This window comes from Bubalus bubalis, chromosome 24 (genome assembly GCF_019923935.1).
Source record: "Bubalus bubalis isolate 160015118507 breed Murrah chromosome 24, NDDB_SH_1, whole genome shotgun sequence".
Taxonomy (NCBI): Eukaryota; Metazoa; Chordata; class Mammalia; order Artiodactyla; family Bovidae; genus Bubalus; species Bubalus bubalis.
Window position 1 is genome coordinate 3,077,227 of NC_059180.1, and position 20,064 is coordinate 3,097,290.

The 20,064-nt window shown below is 56.2% G+C and overlaps 1 protein-coding gene across 2 annotated transcripts; it reads left to right on the forward strand.

Annotated features, from left to right (window-relative positions):
• Nucleotides 1-2,971: 2,971 nt before the first annotated feature.
• Nucleotides 2,972-19,493, forward strand: AP5Z1 (adaptor related protein complex 5 subunit zeta 1). Of its 2 annotated transcripts, XM_025275529.3 has the most exons (17): nucleotides 2,972-3,125; nucleotides 13,579-13,716; nucleotides 13,790-13,976; nucleotides 14,153-14,294; nucleotides 14,400-14,512; nucleotides 14,816-14,984; nucleotides 15,246-15,386; nucleotides 15,553-15,590; nucleotides 15,657-15,819; nucleotides 16,208-16,386; nucleotides 16,755-16,897; nucleotides 17,063-17,203; nucleotides 17,553-17,664; nucleotides 17,851-17,948; nucleotides 18,303-18,435; nucleotides 18,513-18,727; nucleotides 18,985-19,493. In XM_025275529.3, the coding sequence occupies exons 1-17, from the start codon at nucleotides 3,085-3,087 to the stop codon at nucleotides 19,253-19,255; spliced, it is 2,424 nt and encodes an 807-aa protein (XP_025131314.2). In that variant the 5' UTR covers nucleotides 2,972-3,084; the 3' UTR covers nucleotides 19,256-19,493. The 2 variants fall into 2 exon arrangements, with proteins under 2 accessions (XP_025131314.2, XP_006044328.3); XM_006044266.4 differs by having other exon boundaries at nucleotides 17,851-18,435.
• Nucleotides 19,494-20,064: the final 571 nt, after the last annotated feature.

The following is a 20,064-nucleotide window of genomic DNA, read 5'->3' on the forward strand; positions in this document are numbered from 1 at the left end:
CATGGGGCTCCGCGTGGTCTTGTGAGCGACTGCTGAGGGACAGACGGACAGATAGGCAGGTGCCCTGGACACTCAGCTCCCCTCTCAGCTGCAGGGAGTTGCCGCTTACTCTTTCACTGTTCAGTCGCTCCGTCGCGTCCGACTCTTTGCGACCCCACGGGCTGCAGCACACCAGGTTTCCCTGTCCATCACCAGCTCCCGGAACTTGCTCACACTCATGCCAGCCAACCACCTTACCCTCTGTTGCCCCTTTCCTCTTGTTCTTCCATCTTTCCCAGCATCAGGGTCTTTTCCAACAAGCAGGTGCTGCCGGATTGACAGATCACCAGAAGAGGGCGCTCAGGCGTCGGCTGCAGGCCACCTCTGACCGGGGTCTGATGCAAGTTCGTCGCTGATCCGTCCTCGTCAAGGTTCCCGTGTTTGTTTGTGACTTACGTGCTTTCTTCAGATCTCTCAGTGGCCTGCAGTGCTAAAGGAGCTTCCAGCACCTCTCTTCCTCCTTCTGGAACTCCGCCACCAGTCCAGAGGGCGGATCGGTGAAGCCTTAATGCCGCGGTAATGGGTTAAGCAGAGGCTGGGAGTCCAGCCATAGAGCAAGCGGGAGCGAGAGTGGTTAAGTTTCGGGAGCTACGTTGGCTAATTAGCATCTTTTTAAACTGTTGAGGTCTTAAAGGTTTGTTTTTGATGAAGACCTTAAAATAGCATTTTACACAATGTTTTCGTAAGAAACCGTCAAGTATCACCCTTGGTAATTCAGTCGGATGTCTGTGGGGAGAGAGGACACAGTTCCCAGTGAAAGCTAAGCTCCCCTGTGACCCTGGGTGTGGACCAATGAGAAGTGAGTGCACATCCGCCCCAGGACAGTCACCCTTGGGCCAGCAGACTCCCACCAGAGCCGGTGTCATCGTTAGGCTACTGTCTGCTAGCCGCAGACCCAGCTTGTCTCGTGGTTCCAGGGCTGGGCCTCTGCCAGCCCATCCCTGCTGTGCCCGCTCCCCGACTTCGGGCAGCCTGATGCAGGGTGTGGGGTGGCCGGGGGGGGGGGTGGTGCTGGAAGGCAGGAGAAGGCGTCCTGCGCCCAGCAGCTTTCTTCAGCTCCAGCAGGCATCCTGACAACAGCTGCTGATGGCATCTGGTGGTCCCAGCCTGCGGGCCTCCTCCCCGGTCAACGTCAGCCCTGCCGGATCCCTCGGCCAAGTCCCGGACTGTAACCCTTCCACCCTCTTCCCTTGTCTCCCACACCTCACTGCAGTTCTTTCTGTCGAATCTTCTGATGAAATGACTTGCCTTCCATCTCCAGACCAGCCGCAGATGGACACCAGGTGCCCCGAGTCAGGCTGACCTCGCTCAGCCTCCCCGCGGCACTTGGAACTCGACTCTGCGTCCCGTGGCCTCTGGGACCCCATGTGTCCCTGGCTGTCGTCCCGCTTCGCCAGCCACTCCTCGGCAGGCAGTGGGCAGAGCGGCTCCAAGCTGACCGGGAGTCCGGCCGCCGGTTCATATCCCTCCTCTTCTACAGGTATGACCCTAGGCCCTGAGCCGGTTCTTTAGCGTCAGCCACCTCCTTCGGTAATAGCCCTCCTCGTGTGAGGTGTGAGATGGCTGCTGTGCAGCACGTGGCAAGCTTTCAGCAAGACGGCCTGTGACCAGGCTCCCTTCCCCAGTTCCCTTCCTGATGAGCACTGAGCCGTCCCCCTTTCCCCCATCCAGGGTCTTCCTCACCGCTCACCCTTCCAAGGCCTCGCTGACCTGCCCTATGCAAAGACACCCAACCTTGCCCTCCCCTCTCCTCCCTTCGTCAGCCCTGCAGAGCGTTTCACTGAGCTGCACATGATCATGTATTTGATAGCCATGTTTCTGGCTGTAAATTCTGGGAGGACAGGGACTTAGCCTCTCTTGTTCCCCAGAACCTAAAACGCTGCCAAGCACAGCCCAGGGCCACTATCATTGCTTGTTCCATGAATGAATGATTCCACAATCCTCTTCATCCTCTCCTGCCCATGGCTGACGGAACGGCACCACCCTAAAAGCAGAAAGCTATTGGCACCCTTGGTTTTCCCTGTTCCTCCTCCCGTGGCCCTTACCTAGCTCAGGCAGCCTCCCTCCCTCCCTCCTCTGGATCAGCCCCTTCTACACACCCATGCCGACGCACACACATTCACTCTGAATCAGCGCGTTCTACACCACCCCACTGCCCCCAGTCCATTCTCTCCTCTCCTGCCAGACAGCAGGCTGCCCTCAGGCGTATGTAAGCCCCTGGAAGCAGGTCTTCATGCTGCCTTCAGAACCCTCCCCTCCCACCCCTTGGCCTGACACCCTCGGGGCTCATCTGAGGCACCCGTCCCTCATGTCCCTCACGGAGAACTCCTGGTTCGGCTGTGACAGCATTTATCTCGCTGGACTGTCACTGCGCAGAGGACCCACCCTGTGTCCCCACGCGGTCTGCAGGGTGGAAATACTGTGGCCAGCACACCTTTCAGAATTAACTTGAATCTGACCTTTCCTCTCTGAGCCTGTTGCCCTTATCTGTAAAACGAGATACGGAGAGTCTGTGATTATGGTGGGGATAAGTTGTTTTTTTTTTTCTTAAGAGGCAGGTACAGCCTACATTAGATGCAAAAATGAAATGGGAATTTTAGGAAGGAACTTCTAACAGTTGCCGCTGTTCCTTGCAAACTTCTGGACACGGACCCAGCCCACGGCCGGGGTGTGTGCAGCAGTTTCAGCCGCGCTGCACACAAGACCTGCCGGCGACGGAGCGGACGGCGTTTGTGGGACAGAACCCGGAACGGGGGCGGTGGGCTGAGGCTCCTAACGGCGCCCGGAGTGAGGCGGCTCCGGCCCCCGCAGCCCCGAGCCCCGCGGTGTAAAAGCGCCGGAAGCCCGGGCAGGCCCCCCGCGCACAGTCCCGCCCCCACCCCACCCCGCGTCGAAGCCTATTGGTCGGGGGCCGTGCGCCGAGCCCACGTGCTGCGGCACGCTGCCCGGCCCGGAAGCCGGCGTCGCTGCGGCCACTGCTCCCCGAGTCGCCCGAGTCTGGAGCGCGCGGCCCGCCCTTAGGGCGGCGGTGGAGGCGGCGGCGGGATGTTGGCGACGGGGACGGAGAGTCTGCTCCGCCAGGCCAGGTGAGCGCGCTTTACGTCTCGGGCGTGTGGCGGTGGGTCTCAGCGCGGGGCCTCGGAGGAGGCCGGCCCGGCGTGAGGCGGTCCGGGGGAGGCGGCGGGCCCCGAGTGGCGCTCTGAGGGAAGAGCGGAAAGCTGGCCGGGTTGGGGCCCCGCGCGGGTGGGCTGGAGGCTCGGCGGCGTCGGGGCCGGGAAAGCCACAGAGGCGCCGGGGAGCCTGCTGGACTGAGCCGTGGCGGGCTCTGTGTGCGAGGTTTGCGAGTCCGATGCCTTCCGACGGCTTCGGGGAGCCGCGAAGGGTTTTGTGACTTAGATTCTCGCGGGTGCGCTGGGCGTATTGAGGGGATGCTCCTCCGTCCTCCGGCCCCGGGGTGCCTCTGGACGCCCATGACTAGTCGGTAGCTCTCGCCTCACCGACTAGCCACTCACGGGGGAAAACAGATGTAGACTCGGACCCAGATCCCGCAGTCCGTCAGTGTAAGACTCGATGCTACTCGAGGAGAAGCAAAGGCGGCCAGAACCATGGTTTAAAGGAAAATCCAGGTATGGATTCGGAGCTAGACCAGTTGGTGGAAAAAATTAGGCTGGTTTTGAAGGAAAGTTATGTCCAACCTAGATAGCATATTCAAAGGCAGAGACATTACTTTGCCAAAAAAGGTCCGTCTAGTCAAGGCTATGGTTTTTCCTGTGGTCATGTATGGATGTGAGAGTTGGACTGTGAAGAAGGCTGAGCGCCGAAGAATTGATGCTTTTGAACTGTGGTGTTGGAGAAGACTCTTGAGAGTCCATTGGACTGCAAGGAGATCCAACCAGTCCATTCTGAAGGCGATCAGCCCTGGGATTTCTTTGGAAGGAATGATGCTGAAACTGAAAGTCCAGTACTTTGGGCACCTCATGCGAAGAGTTGACTCATTGGAAAAGACTGATGCTGGGAGGGATTGGGGGCAGGAGGAGAAGGGGACGACAGAGGATGAGATGGCTGGATGGCATCAGTGACCTGATGGACGTGAGTCTGAGTGAACTCCGGGAGTTGGTGATGGACAGGGAGGCCTGGCGTGCTGCGATTCATGGGGTGGCAAAGAGTCGGACACGACTGAGCGACTGAACTGAACTGAGGCTCCTGTGATCTCAGGGAAGCAAGATCTTGAACACGTGTTAGGTTGTAAAGGCTGTGAATGGAGCCGAAGTTTGTTGTAGTCAAAATAACCCTTGAAAATCTGTTAGGCTAGTGTTTTCTCCCACTGCGTCCAAAAACGTCTCTGTTTCCTTCAATCTTGGACATACATTCCAATACTCAAGTTCCACTATTCCAATTCAGGCTCGTTTGAATTTAGAAGCTCTATTAAGGGAAAATAGCTTTTTTCAAAAAGTCGAAGTACAGTTGATTTACAGTATCCGTTTCAGGGGTACAATGCAGTGCTTCAGTATTTTAATGGATTATATTCCATTTAAAGTTGTTATAAAATATTGACTGCATTGCCTGTGCTGTAGAATGTATCTGTACCTTGTTTAATACATGGTTTGTACCTCTTAACCCCTTGCCCTCCGCAGTTCCCAGTCTCCACGATAACGACTAGTATGTGCTCTGTGAGTCTGTTTTGTTCTATTCATTAATCCCATTTTTTGGCTTCTGCATATAAGTGATAATCAGCATCTGTCTTTCTCTGACTTATCTCACTGTGCGTAACGCTCTCTACGTTCTTCCATGCTGTTGCACGTGGCGGAATTGCATTCTTTATGGCTAATATTCCATTGTGTGTACACATCACATCTTCTTTATCCAGTCATCTGTTGATGGACACTTAGATTGCTTCCATGTCTTGGCTGTTGTAAACAGGGCTGCTATGAACATTGGGGTGCATGTACCCTTTCAAATTAGAGTTTTTGTTTTCTTTGGATGTATACCCAGGAATGTAGTTCAGTTTTTAGTTTTTTGAGGAACCTGCACAGTTTTCCAGTGACTGCACCAATTTACATTCCCACCAACAGTGAACTAGGGTTTTCTTTTCTCCACTTACTCACCAGCATTTGTTATTGTGGTCTTCTCGTTTGATAGCCATTTCTGACAGGTATGAGGTGTTACCTCGTTGTGGCTTTGATTTGTTTCTCTCAGTTGAACATCTTTCTATCTGCCTGTTGGCCATCTGTATGTCATCTTAGGGAAAATGTCTATTCAGGTCTTATGTCCATCTTTTAAATTGCTTTTTTCATATTGAGTTGTGTGAATTGTTTATTTTGGATATTAAACCCTTGTTAGTCATATCACTTGCAAATGTTTTCTCCCATTAAGTTGGTTTCCTTTGCTGTACAAAAACTTTTAAATGTAATAATTAGGCCCCATTTGCTTGTTTTTGCTTTTGCTTCCTTTGCCTTAGGAGACAGAGCCAAAACACATTCCCACTATTTCTGTCACAGAGTGTTCCGTTTTCTTCTAGTTTTATGGTTTCTGACCTTACATTTAAGTTATTTAATCCATTTTGTTTATTTTTGTATATGGTGCGAGAAAATGTTCCAGTTTCTTTCCTTTACAGGCAGCTGTCCAGTTTTACCAAGCACCACTACTTGAAGAGACTGTCTTTTCCTCGTGTGTTTTGCCCCCTTTGTCATGGGTTGATTGCCCATAAGTGTGGTTTTATTTCCAGGCTCTGTTCGTTTCACTGGTGTGTGTGTCTGTGTGTGTGTGTGTGTGTGTTGCTGCCAGTACCGTGATGTTCACGTAGTGATTCCTGCAGTTTTGTAGTTTAGTATAGTCTGAAGTCAGAGAGCATGATACCTCTCTCCAGCTTCATTTTTTCTTAAGATTGCTTTGCCTATTCGTGTTTTAGAATTATTCTAGTTCTTTGAAAAAACCGTGGGTATTTTGATAGAGATTGCATTGAATCTGTAGATTGCTTTGGGTAGTATGGAGCTTTTGGCAGTTTTAATTCTTCCAACTCACGTACATGAGATATCTTTCCATGTCTGTCATCTTCGACTTCCTCTGTCGGTGTTTGATAGTTTTCAGAGTCTCGGTCTTTCACCTCTTTTGTGAAGTTTATTCCTAGGGTGTTTTTTTTTTTTTTCCACATGATTGTAACGTGTATAGGAAAGCAGCAGGTTTCTGAATATCAATCTTGTATCCTGGCAACTTAACTGAAGTTATTTTATTAGTTGCAATAGTTTTTGGTGGAAACTTTAGAGTTTTATACATATATGGTATCATGTCATCTGCAAATAGTGGGTTTTACTTCCCTTCCAAGTTTTATGCCTTTTATTTATTCTCCTAGTCTGACTGCTGTGGCTAGGACTTCTTACTTGCTAAAGTGCGCCTACAAAACACTAGGCTGTGTTAAATAGAAGTGAGAGCGGGTATCCGTATAGTGTTCCCGATCCTGGAAGAGAAGTATTTCCAGCTTTTCAGTGCTGAGTGTGATGTCAGCTGCCGGTGTGTCATAAGTGGCCTTTGTTGTGCCCCCTTGATACCAACTCTGATGAGAGTTTTTGTCGTGAATGAATATTGAGTTTTGCCAGCGCTTTTCTAGAGCGTCTATTGAGATGGCCCCGTGAGTCTCACCCTCAGTTTGTTAGCGTGGTGTGTTACACCAATCGGTTTGCGGGTGTTGAAGCAACCTTGTGACCCTGGAATAAACAGAAATCTAACTTGACCATGGATTTTTTTTTTTTTTTGCCATACTTCATGGCTTGTGGGATCTTAATTCCCCGACAGGGATTGAACCTTCACCCTCAGCAGTGAAAGCGCAGGGTTCTAATCACTTGACCACCAGAGAACTCCCCATGATCTTTTTTTATTGTTGAATTTTGTTTGCTAATGTTCTTTTGAGGATTTTCAGATCTATGTTCATCATAGATACTGACCTGTAATTGTTTTTTTTCTTGTAGTGTCTGCCTGATTTTGGTATCAAGGTAATTGTGGCCTCATAGAAGGAACTGAGGAGTGTTACCTCCCCTTCGGTTTTTGGGGTGGTTTGAGAAGGATAGGTATCATCTGTCCATGTGTCTGGTAGAGCCCCTCATGAAGCTCTCTGGTCCCGGACTTTTTTGCTGGAAGTCTTGTCACTCATGTAGTTTCACTGCCAGTGATAGGTCTGTCAGATCGTCTGTTTCTTCCAGTTTATTCTTGGGAGTTGCGTATTTCTAGAAAGGCGCCCGTTTCTTCTGGGCCCTCCCGTCTATCTGCCTGAAGTATTGGTGCTGCTGTCTGCGGACCTTCTGGTGTCTCACTTCACAGTCTCCCCTCTTACATGTCTTCTCTGGGTCCTCTGTTGTTGACCACCCTGACCTGCAGGCTTGGCAGTTTTGTCCTTTACAGTCTGGTCTGTCGTCTCCATCTCTGTCTGTCTCTGCTCCGGTCTTTGTATTTCCCTCCATCTGCTGACTGTGGCCTTTGTCTCTTGTTTCTGCTTAGATGGTGGTGGTCTGAGACTGTTGTTCCTTGAGGTGTGCCTGGACTGCTGTAAACTCCCCTCTTGGAACTGCTTCTGCCGCAGCCCGCAGATGCGGAGTGTGCTGTTCTCCTCTTGGGGTCTTTGGCATCTGCGCTTCCATGTCTCCGTCGCTCACTTTAGTAGCATGTTTAGTAACGTGCAGCGACTCTATGTGTTTGTGTTTTTCCCGGTTTTTTCTTTCTGTAATTCATTTCTACTTTCATACTGTTGTGGTCAGAAATGGTACTGGATGTCATTTCTGTCCTCTTAAATTTGTTGAGGTTCATTTAATAATCTAACACGTGATCTATCCTGGGAACATCCTAAGTGCGTTTAAAAGAATGTGTTCAGCTGGTTTTGGATGGAGAATCCTAGAGAGAAAGTCCGCCTAGTTTACGTGTGTCATTTAAGACTGCTGCTTCCCTATTGATTTTATGTCTGAATAACAAGTCAGTTATTGGTACAGTTGCTTCCCTGGTAGCTCAGACGGTAAAGAATCTGCCTGCAATGTGGGAGACCTGGGTTCGATCCTTGCTATGCTATGCTATGCTAAGTCACTTCAGTCGTGTCTGACTCTGTGTGACCCCATAGATGGCAGCCCACCAGGCTCCCCTGTCCCTGGGATTCTCCAGGCAAGAACACTGGAGTGGGTTGCCATTTCCTTCTCCAATGCAGGAAAGTGAAAAGTGAAAGTGAAGTCGCTCAGTCGTGTCCGACTCCTAGCGACCCCATGGACTGTAGCCCACCAGGCTCCTCCGTCCATGGGATTTTCCAGGCAACAGTACTGGAGTGGGGTGCCATTGCCTTCTCCATCAGTCCCTGAGTTGGGAACAATCCTCTGGAGGAGGGCATGACAACCCACTCCAGTGTTCTTGCCTGGGAAATCCCATGGACAGAGGAGCCTGGGGGGCTGCAGTCCACGGGCTCGCAGTCGGACGCGACTGAGCCACTGAGCGCAGTACGCCTAGCGGCGTGAGGTGTTGGGGTCCCTGCTGTGGCTGTAGCATGTCCGTTCCCCCTGTTGCCGTTAGTGCTTAGGCGCTGCTGCATTGGTGCGCAGATGTTAATGAGCATAATATGCTCTCCGTATACTGGTCCCTTCATCATTGCGTAACGCCCTTCCTTGTCTTCCGGTAGACTGTTTAAAGTCTGCTGTGTCTGCTCGTGAATGTTGCTGCCCTGCTTTCCTGTTTCTGTTCACATGAAGTGTCTTTTTCCATCGCCTTTGCTTGCAGTCTGCGTCCTTAGTTGTGAGGTGAGTCTTTTAAGCAGCATATATAATTGTCGGGTCTTGTTTTTAAACTAATCAGTTTGGCTTATGTCTTTTGATTGGAGCATAATACTCCATTGGCATTTACAGTGATTACTGATGGGTACTGGGAGATTCCCTGGTGGCTCAGATGGTAAAGCATCTGCCTGCAATGCAGGAGACTCGGGTTCAGTCCCTGGGTCAGGAAGATCCTCTGGAGAAGGAAATGGCAACCCACTCCAGTACTCATGCCTGGAAGATTCCATGGATGGAGAAGCCTGGTGGGCTGCAGTCCACGGGGTCGCAAAGAGTCGGCCACGACTGAGCGACTTCACTTTTCTTACTGCCATCTGCTGCTCATTTTCCAGCTGTTTTTATACTGCTTCTCCATTGCTTGTTGAGGTTTCTGATTTGTGGCTCCCTACCATGGGGCTCACGTGTGACCTTCGTGCTGTCTCAGGTGGTTGACCCCACAGCCTTCACTATACGTCTGCGCGCACTCATGGGCGTTTTCCTGATCCATAAATTCCTATAACTCTTAGGGTCGGTGTAGTATTGATGAACTGTTTCAGTTTTTGCTAGTCTGAAAAGTTCTTCTTTAATTCTGAATGATAACATTGCTGGGTAAAGCACCCTAGACTGTAGGTTTTTCCTTTTGGGACTTTAAATATATCCTGCCACTCCCTTCTGGTCTGAAAAGTTCCTGCAGAAAAATCCACTGATACCCATATGGGGGTTCCCTTGTTAGAATTCTCTTTAGCTTTTGTCATTTTAAGTTTGGTGTGTCTTGGTGTGGCTGTTTTTGGGTTCATCTTGTTTAGGGGTCTCTGCTTCCTGTACCTGGCTGTTTGCTTCTTTAGGTTCAGGAAGTTTTCAGTCATAATCTCATCAAATACATTTTCGACCCTTCTTCTCGGACCCTTGTATATGAACATTAGCACCCTTGCTGTTGTCCCAGAGGGGTCTTAATTGGTCTCCATTTCTTTTTTTTTTTTAATTTTATTTTATTTTTAAACTTTACATAATTGTATTAGTTCTGCCAAATATCAAAATGAATCCGCCACAGGTATACATGTGTTCCCCATCCTGAACCCTCCTCCCTCCTCCCTCCCCATACCATCCCTCTGGGTCGTCCCAGTGCACCAGCCCCAAGCATCCAGTATCATGCATCGAACCTGGACTGGCAACTCGTTTCATACATGATATTTTACATGTTTCAATGCCATTCTCCCAAATCTTCCCACCCTCTCCCTCTCCCACAGAGTCCATAAGACTGTTCTATACATCAGTGTCTCTTTTGCTGTCTCGTACACAGGGTTATTGTTACCATCTTTCTAAATTCCATATATATGCGTTAGTATACTGTATTGGTGTTTTTCTTTCTGGCTTACTTCACTCTGTATAATAGGCTCCAGTTTCATCCACCTCATTAGAACTGATTCAAATGTATTCTTTTTAATGGCTGAGTAATACTCCATTGTGTGTATGTACCACAGCTTTCTTATCCATTCATCTGCTGATGGACATCTAGGTTGCTTCCATGTCCTGGCTATTATAAACAGTGCTGCGATGAACATTGGGGTACACGTGTCTCTTTCCCTTCTGGTTTCCTCAGTGTGTATGCCCAGCAGTGGGATTGCTGGATCATAAGGCAGTTCTATTTCCAGCTTTTTAAGGAATCTCCACACTGTTCTCCATAGTGGCTGTACTAGTTTGCATTCCCACCAACAGTGTAAGAGGGTTCCCTTTTCTCCACACCCTCTCCAGCATTTATTACTTGTAGACTTTTAGATCGCAGCCATTCTGACTGGTGTGAAATGGTACCTCATAGTGGTTTTGATTTGCATTTCTCTGATAATGAGTGATGTTGAGCATCTTTTCATGTGTTTGTTAGCCATCTGTATGTCTTCTTTGGAGAAATGTCTATCTAGTTCTTTGGCCCATTTTTTGATTGGAGTTGAGCTGTAGGAGTTGCTTGTATATTCTCGAGATTAGTTGTTTGTCAGTTGCTTCATTTGCTATTATCTTCTCCCATTCTGAAGGCTGTCTTTTCACCTTGCTAATAGTTTCCTTTGATGTGCAGAAGCTTTTAAGGTTAATTAATTAAATACTTAAATGTGTTTCTTTTTGCTGTTCTGATTGGATAATGTTCCTCTGCATCACACAGCCAGTTGTTACTCCTTCTAGTATGCTTTCCATTTCAGTTGTACATATCTGCTCGGATTATTTTTTGTATCTTGTAGGTCCTTGTTAAAATTCTGTGTCCAGTTCTTCTCCCTGGTTCAGACAGCATTCTTACTACTAATGCTTTGAACTCTTTTTCTGGTAATTATGTTTCAGTAGTTGTTTTCTCAGGTCTTGCCCATCTCACTTTGCTTTAGTTTTCTGTGTCTGTGATATCAGATGAAACAGTTACCATATTGCGTGTGACCCTGAAGGGGTGCCCCAGGGTGCTGCCTTGGTAGGAGGCGGGCTGGAGACGGAGGCCGTCACTGCCCTCGTGGGGTGGGGTCGGGTTCCACGGCTGGAGCGGAAGCCCTGACGAGGAGGTCCAGGCTGGTTCTGTTCCCTCTGGTGTGTGCTAGTCCCCCTCCCAGCAGTGGCATCCTTGCCCTTAAAGGGAAGCAGGGCAGGTGCTCGGCTGGGCCAGCATGGAAACCAGCCAGCGCGTGCTCAGTTGCGTCCCACTGACTTGAGACCCCCATGGGCTGCAGCCCACCAGGCCCCTCTGTCCATGGGATTTTCCAGGCAAGGACACTGGAGTGGGGTATCTTGAGCCAGGGATCGAACCTGCGTCTCCTGCATTGGCAGGCGGGTTCTTTACCACTGCGGGCCCTGGGACGCCCGGGATAATCGTGCTCTGCTTCCTCTGCCTTAATTGAGCAGCAGGCGAGCCCGTGCCCACGCCTCACAAGTGGAGGCTAGGTTTCTTGCAGCCCAGCTGTTGGCCTCACTGGTTTTCAAACCAGACAAAGAACTCGTCCTCCTGGTGTCGGAGCCCAAGGCTGGGACACGCAGTATGTGGTTCCACCCCTCAGTCCCAGGAAGGCACTCAAGCCCCTGTACTCCCCACTTTCCTGTGTCCCCTCCCAGGGGCACCAGTCTCCGATTGCTCCTCCTCCCCAAGTCCATGTGGATCCCTCTCCCCAGGCTTGTTTTCAGTGGGAGCTGCCTCTCCGTCGCTGTGGTTGCATGTCTGCTCATGGGGGGTGAGCTCTGTGTCCTGCTGCTCTCTCGCTCTCCTCTCCCCAGAAAATAGATGAAATGCTAGCATCTCACTCGACGTGTGATATGCTTGCCCCGCAGTTCTTGCCGGGACACGAAGAACTGAGACCCACTCACAACTCCCAGCTTCTCTTCTGTTCACGGTTATAAATTCATAGACTGAAAGGCAGAAGGAATAGCCCTATTTCTTATTTCTCTGTCTTTAGGTGGATTGGAATTCCTGTCAAGATTTGAGGAAAGGTTGAGTAACTATCAGTTGTGTCTTACTAGTATTCACTATTTCTTTGATTTTTTGTGGCACTTTAAAACAAATTACTGAAGTTTTGGAGTTAGGCTTTGGAGGAAATTTTAGTTATAAATTTTTCAGAGATGGAAAAGATGGAGAAACTTATCAGAAGCATGACTTGTGAGCTGCAGAGGAATGTGGGACTCGGGTAAGCGGGGAGGGTGAGTGCAGGGCTGGGGGCGTTTCCCGAAGGACCAGATGACTATCCAGAGGCTCAGAGCGGGCGAAGCATTATCCACTGAGGGAAGCAGCCAAGAGCGCTCCAGGCAGAGGGTCCCAGCTGGGCGAAGGCAGGCGAGCAGGACATGGTGCCCTTGGAGGAGTAGGGATGGCTGGGTGCTTGTGCGCTGGTGCCAGGAGTGTGAGAGCAGCTGGGAGCTGCTGAGGGTGTGGGCGGCTGAGTTGGGGTGTGGACGAGGGGCACCGCCGTCTGGGACAGGCTGGCAGTCTCTGCCTCCAACATCACCCAGAGAAAAGCAGGCTGGACTGGCCCAGGGCCAAGTCTCCTCTGCCCACTCACACCTCCGTCTGTGTTTGTAGGGGGCTGCGCCCCGCTCTGTCCGGAATAAGGGGGAGTGGTGGGGGAGTCTGCTGGGCCTTCTCTGCCAGCCCTTAAGTAAATGGGGAAGCACAAGCCACCGCCCAGGACCCCTCCACGGCCTTAGAGGCTGGGGGTGCACACGCTCTAAGGTCAAAACTGTGGCCCCTGAGTGTCAGCAGAACGGATTTGGTGGGCTTCACCCACAGCTTGGCCCAGCTGTATGCTGCGCCCTTCCGAGAACCCCCCCAAAGCTCGCAGTGTGGTGACTTGCTGGCATGTTGCTTCTCCTTGCCTTTCAGCATGGAATGGGAAGCAGGCTGTCTTGAGACCTCATTCAGTATGGAACCGGTTTTAAATGCTTAGTAGATACATTTTAAATTAAGCATTAGAGTAATGTCATAATATTTGCTCTATCATACTTAACTCTTATACCCAGAAGTTAAAAGGATCTTTTGAAAAGCAACTTGGTTCAGACTAAAATCTCCCTTAGTTTTGACTCCTAAACCAATTGGTTTGTTTTTCTGGTCCTGGAATAACAAACCCTGAGTGTGTGGAGGCTTGCTGTGGACGCTGGTGGCGTGAGGGTCTCCCGCCGGCAGGGGAGGGGGCAAGGCCCTGGTCGGGTGCCTGTCAGCAGTTCATCCTGAGAGGCCTCGGGCTCCTCTGCTCGGGAGGGCCTGCCCCCCGCCAGGGCGGCCTTTCCCGTTGCCCACGTGGTGGTCTCTCTGCAGGGAGGTCGGGGCGGAGGAGCTGGGCAGGTTCTGTGCTCGCGTCAGCACGCTGCTGCAGGCGGAGGACTGGGGCCCCGACGCCCTAGACGCCCTGCGGAGGCTCTTCCTCATCGTGGCGGCCACCAAGTACAGCAGGAGGTGAGCGGCAGCACCCCCCCAACCCGGGCGGCCCGCCCGGCCCCGCGGAGGCTGACCGGCCCCTGCCCCCCAGGCTGGAGCCCACATGTGTGGCGCTGCTGCAGACCACCCTCTGCTCGCCCCGCTGCCCCGAGCGGCTCCAGCTGCTCTGCGCCGCCGTGCTGAGAGAGATGGCGCCCTCCGACAGCCTGAGCCTGTCCTGCGACCACGCCCAGAGCTCGCGGCAGCTGGGCCTGGTGGCCTCCGTGCTCTTGGCCCAGGTAACGTGACTGCCGCGGCCCCCCAGCCCACCCCTGGTGGCCCTGGGCTCAGTGATCCAGCCGCCGTGGGCGCCCCGTGAGCGAGCAGGCTGGGCCGGGCCTGCCCTGGTGATGTTCTGGGCGGAGTGGTGTTTGTGGGGGGAGTCGGTGTTCACGTTCCGCCAGGGGTTCTGCAGGGCGACCCGCAGCAGGTCAGGACCGTGGGCCAGTGCGTCATCAAGGTCCTGGAGAGTCGGCAGCCTGAGGGGCCCAGCCTGACGTACCTCCTTCCGGTCGTGTCCAAGGTCACCAGCCTGGCCCCGGACGCCCTTCCTGAAGGTCAGCACAGTGTCGGCAGGGGGGCAGGGGGTACCACCGGGGCCGCTGCCAGGTCCCAGGAAGCCCCACACACTTAACTCTGTCCCCATGGTGTCCCCCCCCCAGAGCAGACCAAGGCGCTTAGCAAGCGGCTGGGGGACTGGCTCCGCTACGCCAGCGTCCAGCAGGGGGCGGCCCACGCCTCCGGGGGCTTCTTCTCCACGCCCAGAGCCCGGCAGGTGAGTCTCGGGGGCGGCGGGGGTGTGGGCCGCCTGTGGGCTGCCGTCAGCTCCTCCTGCGGGAGCACCGCCCTGGTCCCAGGATGACCCCTCCTGTCCACTCGGGCGCTGAGGGCGTGGTGCTTGGGTCCTGCCCTTGGCCCGTGTTGTGCCCGTGACGCTGTGAGGCGTCTCGGGTCGTGCTGGTGGGGATCTGGAGCAGGGCTGTGTCACCGCCCAAGTGCCTGCGTTCTCGCATCCTACGAGGCTGCCCTGGCTGTTCTCGACCCTGCCATGCCCGCTGACCTCCCTTGTCCCCTGCAGCCAGGCCCTGTCACCGAGGTGGACGGGACCGTGGCCACAGACTTCTTCACGGTGCTGTCCACGGGCCAGCGCTTCACGGAGGACCAGCGGCTCAACGTGCAGGCCTTCTCCATGCTGCGGGCCTGGCTGCTGCAGGGCGGCCCCGCGCACCCGGGTGCCACGGATGCAGGTGGGACAGGGCGGGCTCCTGGGCACCTTGGCCAAGCCTCATGGGCTCCAGGATGCCTTTCCCAGACGTGTTGAGAAGCCAGACGTTGGAGTCAAACTCCTCATCTGCACGCCCGCTAGTGGTTTAGACGGTCCCGGTGTGTCTGCACCGCTGGTGTCCCGCGAGGCTGGGAGCAGGCGGGACTGAGCTCCAGCCCTTGCGGATGCTCCCCTGCCCTCCAGGCCGCCCGTCTCCGCGAGCTAAGCCATGCCCTCTCTTCAGACGACAGGTCGGAGCTGGAGGGCTCCACCGTGTCCGTGCTCTCGGCCGCCTCCACCGCCAGCCACCTGCTGCCGCCCGCCGAGTGGCTGCGGGAGAAGGCCCTGGAGTACTGCCAGCGCCTCCTGGAGCAGAGCGGCCGGCGTGAGTCCTGAGCCCGCCCCGCCTGCCCCGCATCGCGTGTCCGCGCTGGGGTCCCCCCAGGTGTGGGCTCCCCAGCCTCCCCTCGAGCTTCCAGAACACGGGCCACCGCCTCATCCGGAGGTGCCCGTGGGACGCAGAGACCAGGTGGCCCTTTTCCCTCCCCCAGGAGCCCTGAGGAAGGCCGACTCGGACCTGCAGAAGGCGGTGAGTGCCGGCGGGCGGCCGTGGGCGGGGCCCGCGGCTCCCTCTGAGCCACCTGTGTCCCCGCAGTGCCTGGTGGAGGCCGTGCTGGTGCTGGACGTGCTCTGCCGGCAGGACCCCTCCTTCCTGTACCGCGCCCTCCCGTGCGTGCGCGCCCTGCGCACCCGACTCTGCGGGGACCCGGCCTGCGTCCGTGCATTGCTGCCCATCGCCCAGTTCTTTCTGCACCACGGTGAGCGCCTCCTGCGCTGGAGAACGGCGCCGGGCAGGGGCACCTTCCTCTTCACCTCCACTGCCACAGAGCAGCAGCGCGTTGATGGGTGCTTAGCACTCACGTGCAGGGGATTTTTAAAACGTTACCAGGTTGATGTTAATCTTGAGCTCTCTTTACCAAGGAGTTCCCTAGAAGGTGCCTGAAGCCGGCCCCTCTAAGGAACAGTCCTCGTCTCCGTACCCGAGGGGCGGGTCTGTGGCCAGACACTAGGGAAGAGCCGGGTGCACTCGGCCGGCTGTCCCGTGCTTGTGACGCCGGATGTGTCTGCCGAGGGTGTCCCGGGGACGCGACAGGCCCTGGAGGCCGGGCCGGAGGCCTCCTGCCCTGATGGAGCCGGTGCTCTCAGGGGAGGCTGCCGCAGTGGATGCCGACGCCGTCTGCCAGCACCTCTTCAGCAGGGTCCCTTCCGAACACTTCCACAGCGCGATGCTGGCCTTCGAGTTCGTCCAGTTCTGCAGGGACCACCTCGTGCTGTTCAGCAGCAACCTGGACCTTCTCAGGACCAGCTTTCCCAACCTCTTCAAGGCACGTGAGCTGGGCCCCTGGGGCAGCGGGCACCCATGCTCGCGGTGACCCATGCCCTTGGGAAGGCGTGCTCGGGCTGACAGAGCCCACGGTGTTGATTCTGAGTTAGCGTCTCCACTGGGCGGCTGTGCCCGCTGTGTCAGCCCTTTGGCGCCTTCACCTTTGATGGGTGTTTTTGGCATGTCACCGTGGAGCTTTTCCAAAATCAGAGACTTAGTCCTTTAGTCAGGAAGAAACGATGGCAGGTGGACAGGACTTGATTGTTGGCACCAGGTGAGGGCAGAAGCAAGCAGGATCCCAGGGAAGACAGTGAAGGGCACGTCCCGACCGTGGGATCGGGGGGACTGAGGCGCCCCTCACCGCTGCAGTTCCTGGCCTGGAGCAGTCCAGCCCTCACCTCTGAGTTCGTGGCGCTCCTGCCGGTGCTGGTCGACGCAGGCACGGCCGTGGAGATGCTCCACCTGCTGCTGGACCTGCCGAGCCTGACCGCGGCCTTGGACCTGCAGCTCCGGTGAGCCCAGCCTGCTGCTCCCCGTTCCCACGCGTCTGCCCTGCCTCCCACAGGGGCCCGGTCCAGGGCGGGTGCCATTAGGGTGACGGCTGCTCGAGTCTCTCCCTGACCAGGGGCACCACGGGGCAGGAGCAGGAGCCACGTCCCAGCCATCTCTGCTTGCAGGGCATCACAGGCCGCATCTGAGAGGCCGCTCTGGGACATCTCCGTGAGGGCCCCCGGCTGCCTGGAGGCCTTGCGGGACCCCCAGGCCCAGGGCCTTTTCCAGCACCTGCTGCGGGCCAAGGCCAGCGGGACTGTGGAGAGGTAGGCCCTCTGTGGGGGCCCTGAGCGCGGGCCTCTGCGGCCGGAGCCCGGCCCCAAGCCTGCTGCTTTCTGACCTGGCGAGATAGTTCTGTTCATGGCCACCCGCAGCGCTGGCTGCGTGGCTGAGCACTTCCCGGGCACTGAGCTTGCGGTTTGTTCCGCTACGTAGTCCTGTCCTTGCTGCTCCGGAGGGTGGGGGGCACGCTGACTCCTTCCGCAGATGCAGGAAGTGAGGCTGAGCACCCCTGAGGCGGACGCGCCAGGACTGGCCCGGCCGCACGCGTGTCCTGGGGGAGCTAGGGCAGGCTGAGGGCAGCGGCGGGTGCTTAGGAGCGGGCCGTGTCCCCAGGCTGACGCCGCTCCACCAGCTGCTCCAGCCCCTTGCTAGCTGCGCCCGAGTACTCCAGTGTGCCCAGGCTGTGCCCACCCTACTCCGAGCATTCTTCGCGGCGGTGACGCAGGTGAGCCTGCCTCCCAGGGCCTCCGTGCCCGCAGCAGAGGGCCAGCTGGAGCTGGGGGGCCAACCGCGGCAGTATGCGGGTCAGGGCACAAAGTGCTGCTCACAGCAGCCCCCAGGGCAGCAGACACAGTGGGGCCCAGCGCACAGGTGCCTCTGGGCGGGCACCCAGCCTCTCTCCCCCTCCCAGTTCGCCAGTGGGGCCCTGGCCAGCCAGCTGGCACTGCTGCTCTTGGAGAGAAGTGACTCGCTTTTCCAGGTTGAGGGGTATGAAGCTGACGTGCACAGGTGGGTCTCTCCCGGCGGCTCCACGGGGCTTCTTCACCCGTCCTGTGGCTCCAGCCCCCCTGTGCCCTCAGCCCTGGTCACTGCAGACCCCCTCCCCAGCCTCACCCCCAGGCCCAGCCTCGGCACTTCGTGGGCTGCCGCACAGACTCTTCCCACTCCAGAGAGTTGCCACATCCCCTCCCCCCCAGCTTCTCTTGGGCAGAGCCTTCCAGAAGATGCCCTTTCTGAAAGCCCGACTCATGAGGGCTCATCCCCTCGCCAGCCCAGCCAGAGGACAGAGCCCACCCCACTAGACGGTAGTTCTCCGGACGGGCCGTGGGGCTGGGGTCTTTTGAGGGGTGTCCTCTCCGACAGGGTGCTGAGCTCCCAGTTCCCGGCCCTTTGCAAGCTGCATCCCCCGCTGGTGGTCGAGCGGGCCAAAGAGCTGCTGGAGTTCGTGGGCAGCCTGGGGGGGCCCCGCAGCACCGGGCACGTGCTCACTTCTGTGGTAAGGCGGCCTCCCCCTCGCCCTGGCCTGCGCCTGGCACGGGGCCTGCTGTGGGCTGAGTGCTGCTCCCTGCCCAGGTGTGGGCCATTGGCGAGTACCTCTCGGTGTCCTGGGACCGGCGCTGCAGTGCGGAGCAGATCAGCAGGTTCTTTGAAGCTCTGGAGGCCCTGCTCTTCGAGGTCACCCAGTCTCGGCCCTCCGCCGCCCTTCCCAAGTGTCCTCCGCAGGTCATCACTGTGCTCATGACCACGCTGACCAAGTTGGCTTCCCGGAGCCAAGACCTGATCCCCAGGTACGGGTTTGGGGCAGGTAGAGGGAACCTGCAGCCTTCCCATGGGGAAAGCAAAGGGCTTCGCAGCCGCCCTCTCCCTGACACCTGGACACAGCGTCTGCACGAGCCTCCCAGCTGGGTGCCAGTGGCCCCGGCTGTGGGCACTTCTTGGAGTTAGGGCCACACTAGCCCATGCTCCTGGCGGCCGGGCCCCTCCCCGAGCCGCCGTGCACCTGAGGGGTGCGCCTGTGCTGACAGGCTGGGCCCCCCACCCCCAGGGTCTCCCTGCTCCTGTCCAAGATGAGGACGCTGGCCCAGAGCCCAGCCGTGGGCCCTGTGCGTGGCGAGGACGACCTGGGAGCCGTCCGCACACGGGCCACCGAGCTGCTGAACCTACTCAAGATGCCCAGCGTGGCCCAGTTCGTGCTCACGCCCAGTGTGGAGGTGTCCCAGCCCCGCTATCACCGCGACTGCAACACCGCCCTGCCCCTGGCCCTGGACATGGTCAGCCGGCTGCTGGAGCGGGAGGCAGGCCTCCTGCCAGGGTGAGGGAACAGGGGCCCAGTGGGCACCAGGCTGCAGAGCCTGCTGTTGGGTCCCTGCCATGGCCTCGGGTCGGAGAAACCTGGGGAGGAGGAGGGGGGAGTCCACCATCTCAGCCTCAGTCTCGGCCACCTCTGGCAGAGAGCACTCACTCGCGGCTTTGGCCCCTGTGGGGCTGCCTGTGTTCTGCTGTTATTTGGGGGCAAGAGGAGAAAGAACAAAAATAAACCTCCTTCACAAAATATTTGTGCGCACAAGGGCAGGGTCGGTTCCCTTTATGTCCACCCAGGAAGCGGGGAGCCCCGCGGGTGGCGCCTTCCCCAGTGGTCCTCCCACCTAATCCCCACGTGTCCCCAATGATCGAGGGCAGAGCACTGGCGTGCAGTCAGAAAGGAGCCATGTCCATCTCCCAGAGCCGAAGGCTGCCACTGGGAGGTGAGTCTGGTCAGTGACTGGAGAGCTTTTCATGCTCCTGAGTAGCTTGGAGACGGGAAGGCAGGTCGGGGGGGCCCTACTGCCTCCACAGGCCTGCAGTCTCCCACCAGTAGGACAAAGCCACCCCAGCACCTGCTGCTGGAAGCCTTACCCGGGACATCACGTGCGCTCTGCTCTTCCCCCGAGTAGCGGACACACATTGGGTGCGGTGGGGCCAGAACCTCCTGCAGCCCCAGCGCTCCCTACCGCTCCTCCCCTGGAGTAGGCCTGCGGTCCACCCCGCCTGCGCCGGGAGGGGCCCGGCCACCAGGTGGTGCTGCCGCTCCGCGAGTCCGGGTCCAGCCGCCCCGGCCCCGCCCCTCCCCTCCCAGGGCGGGGCC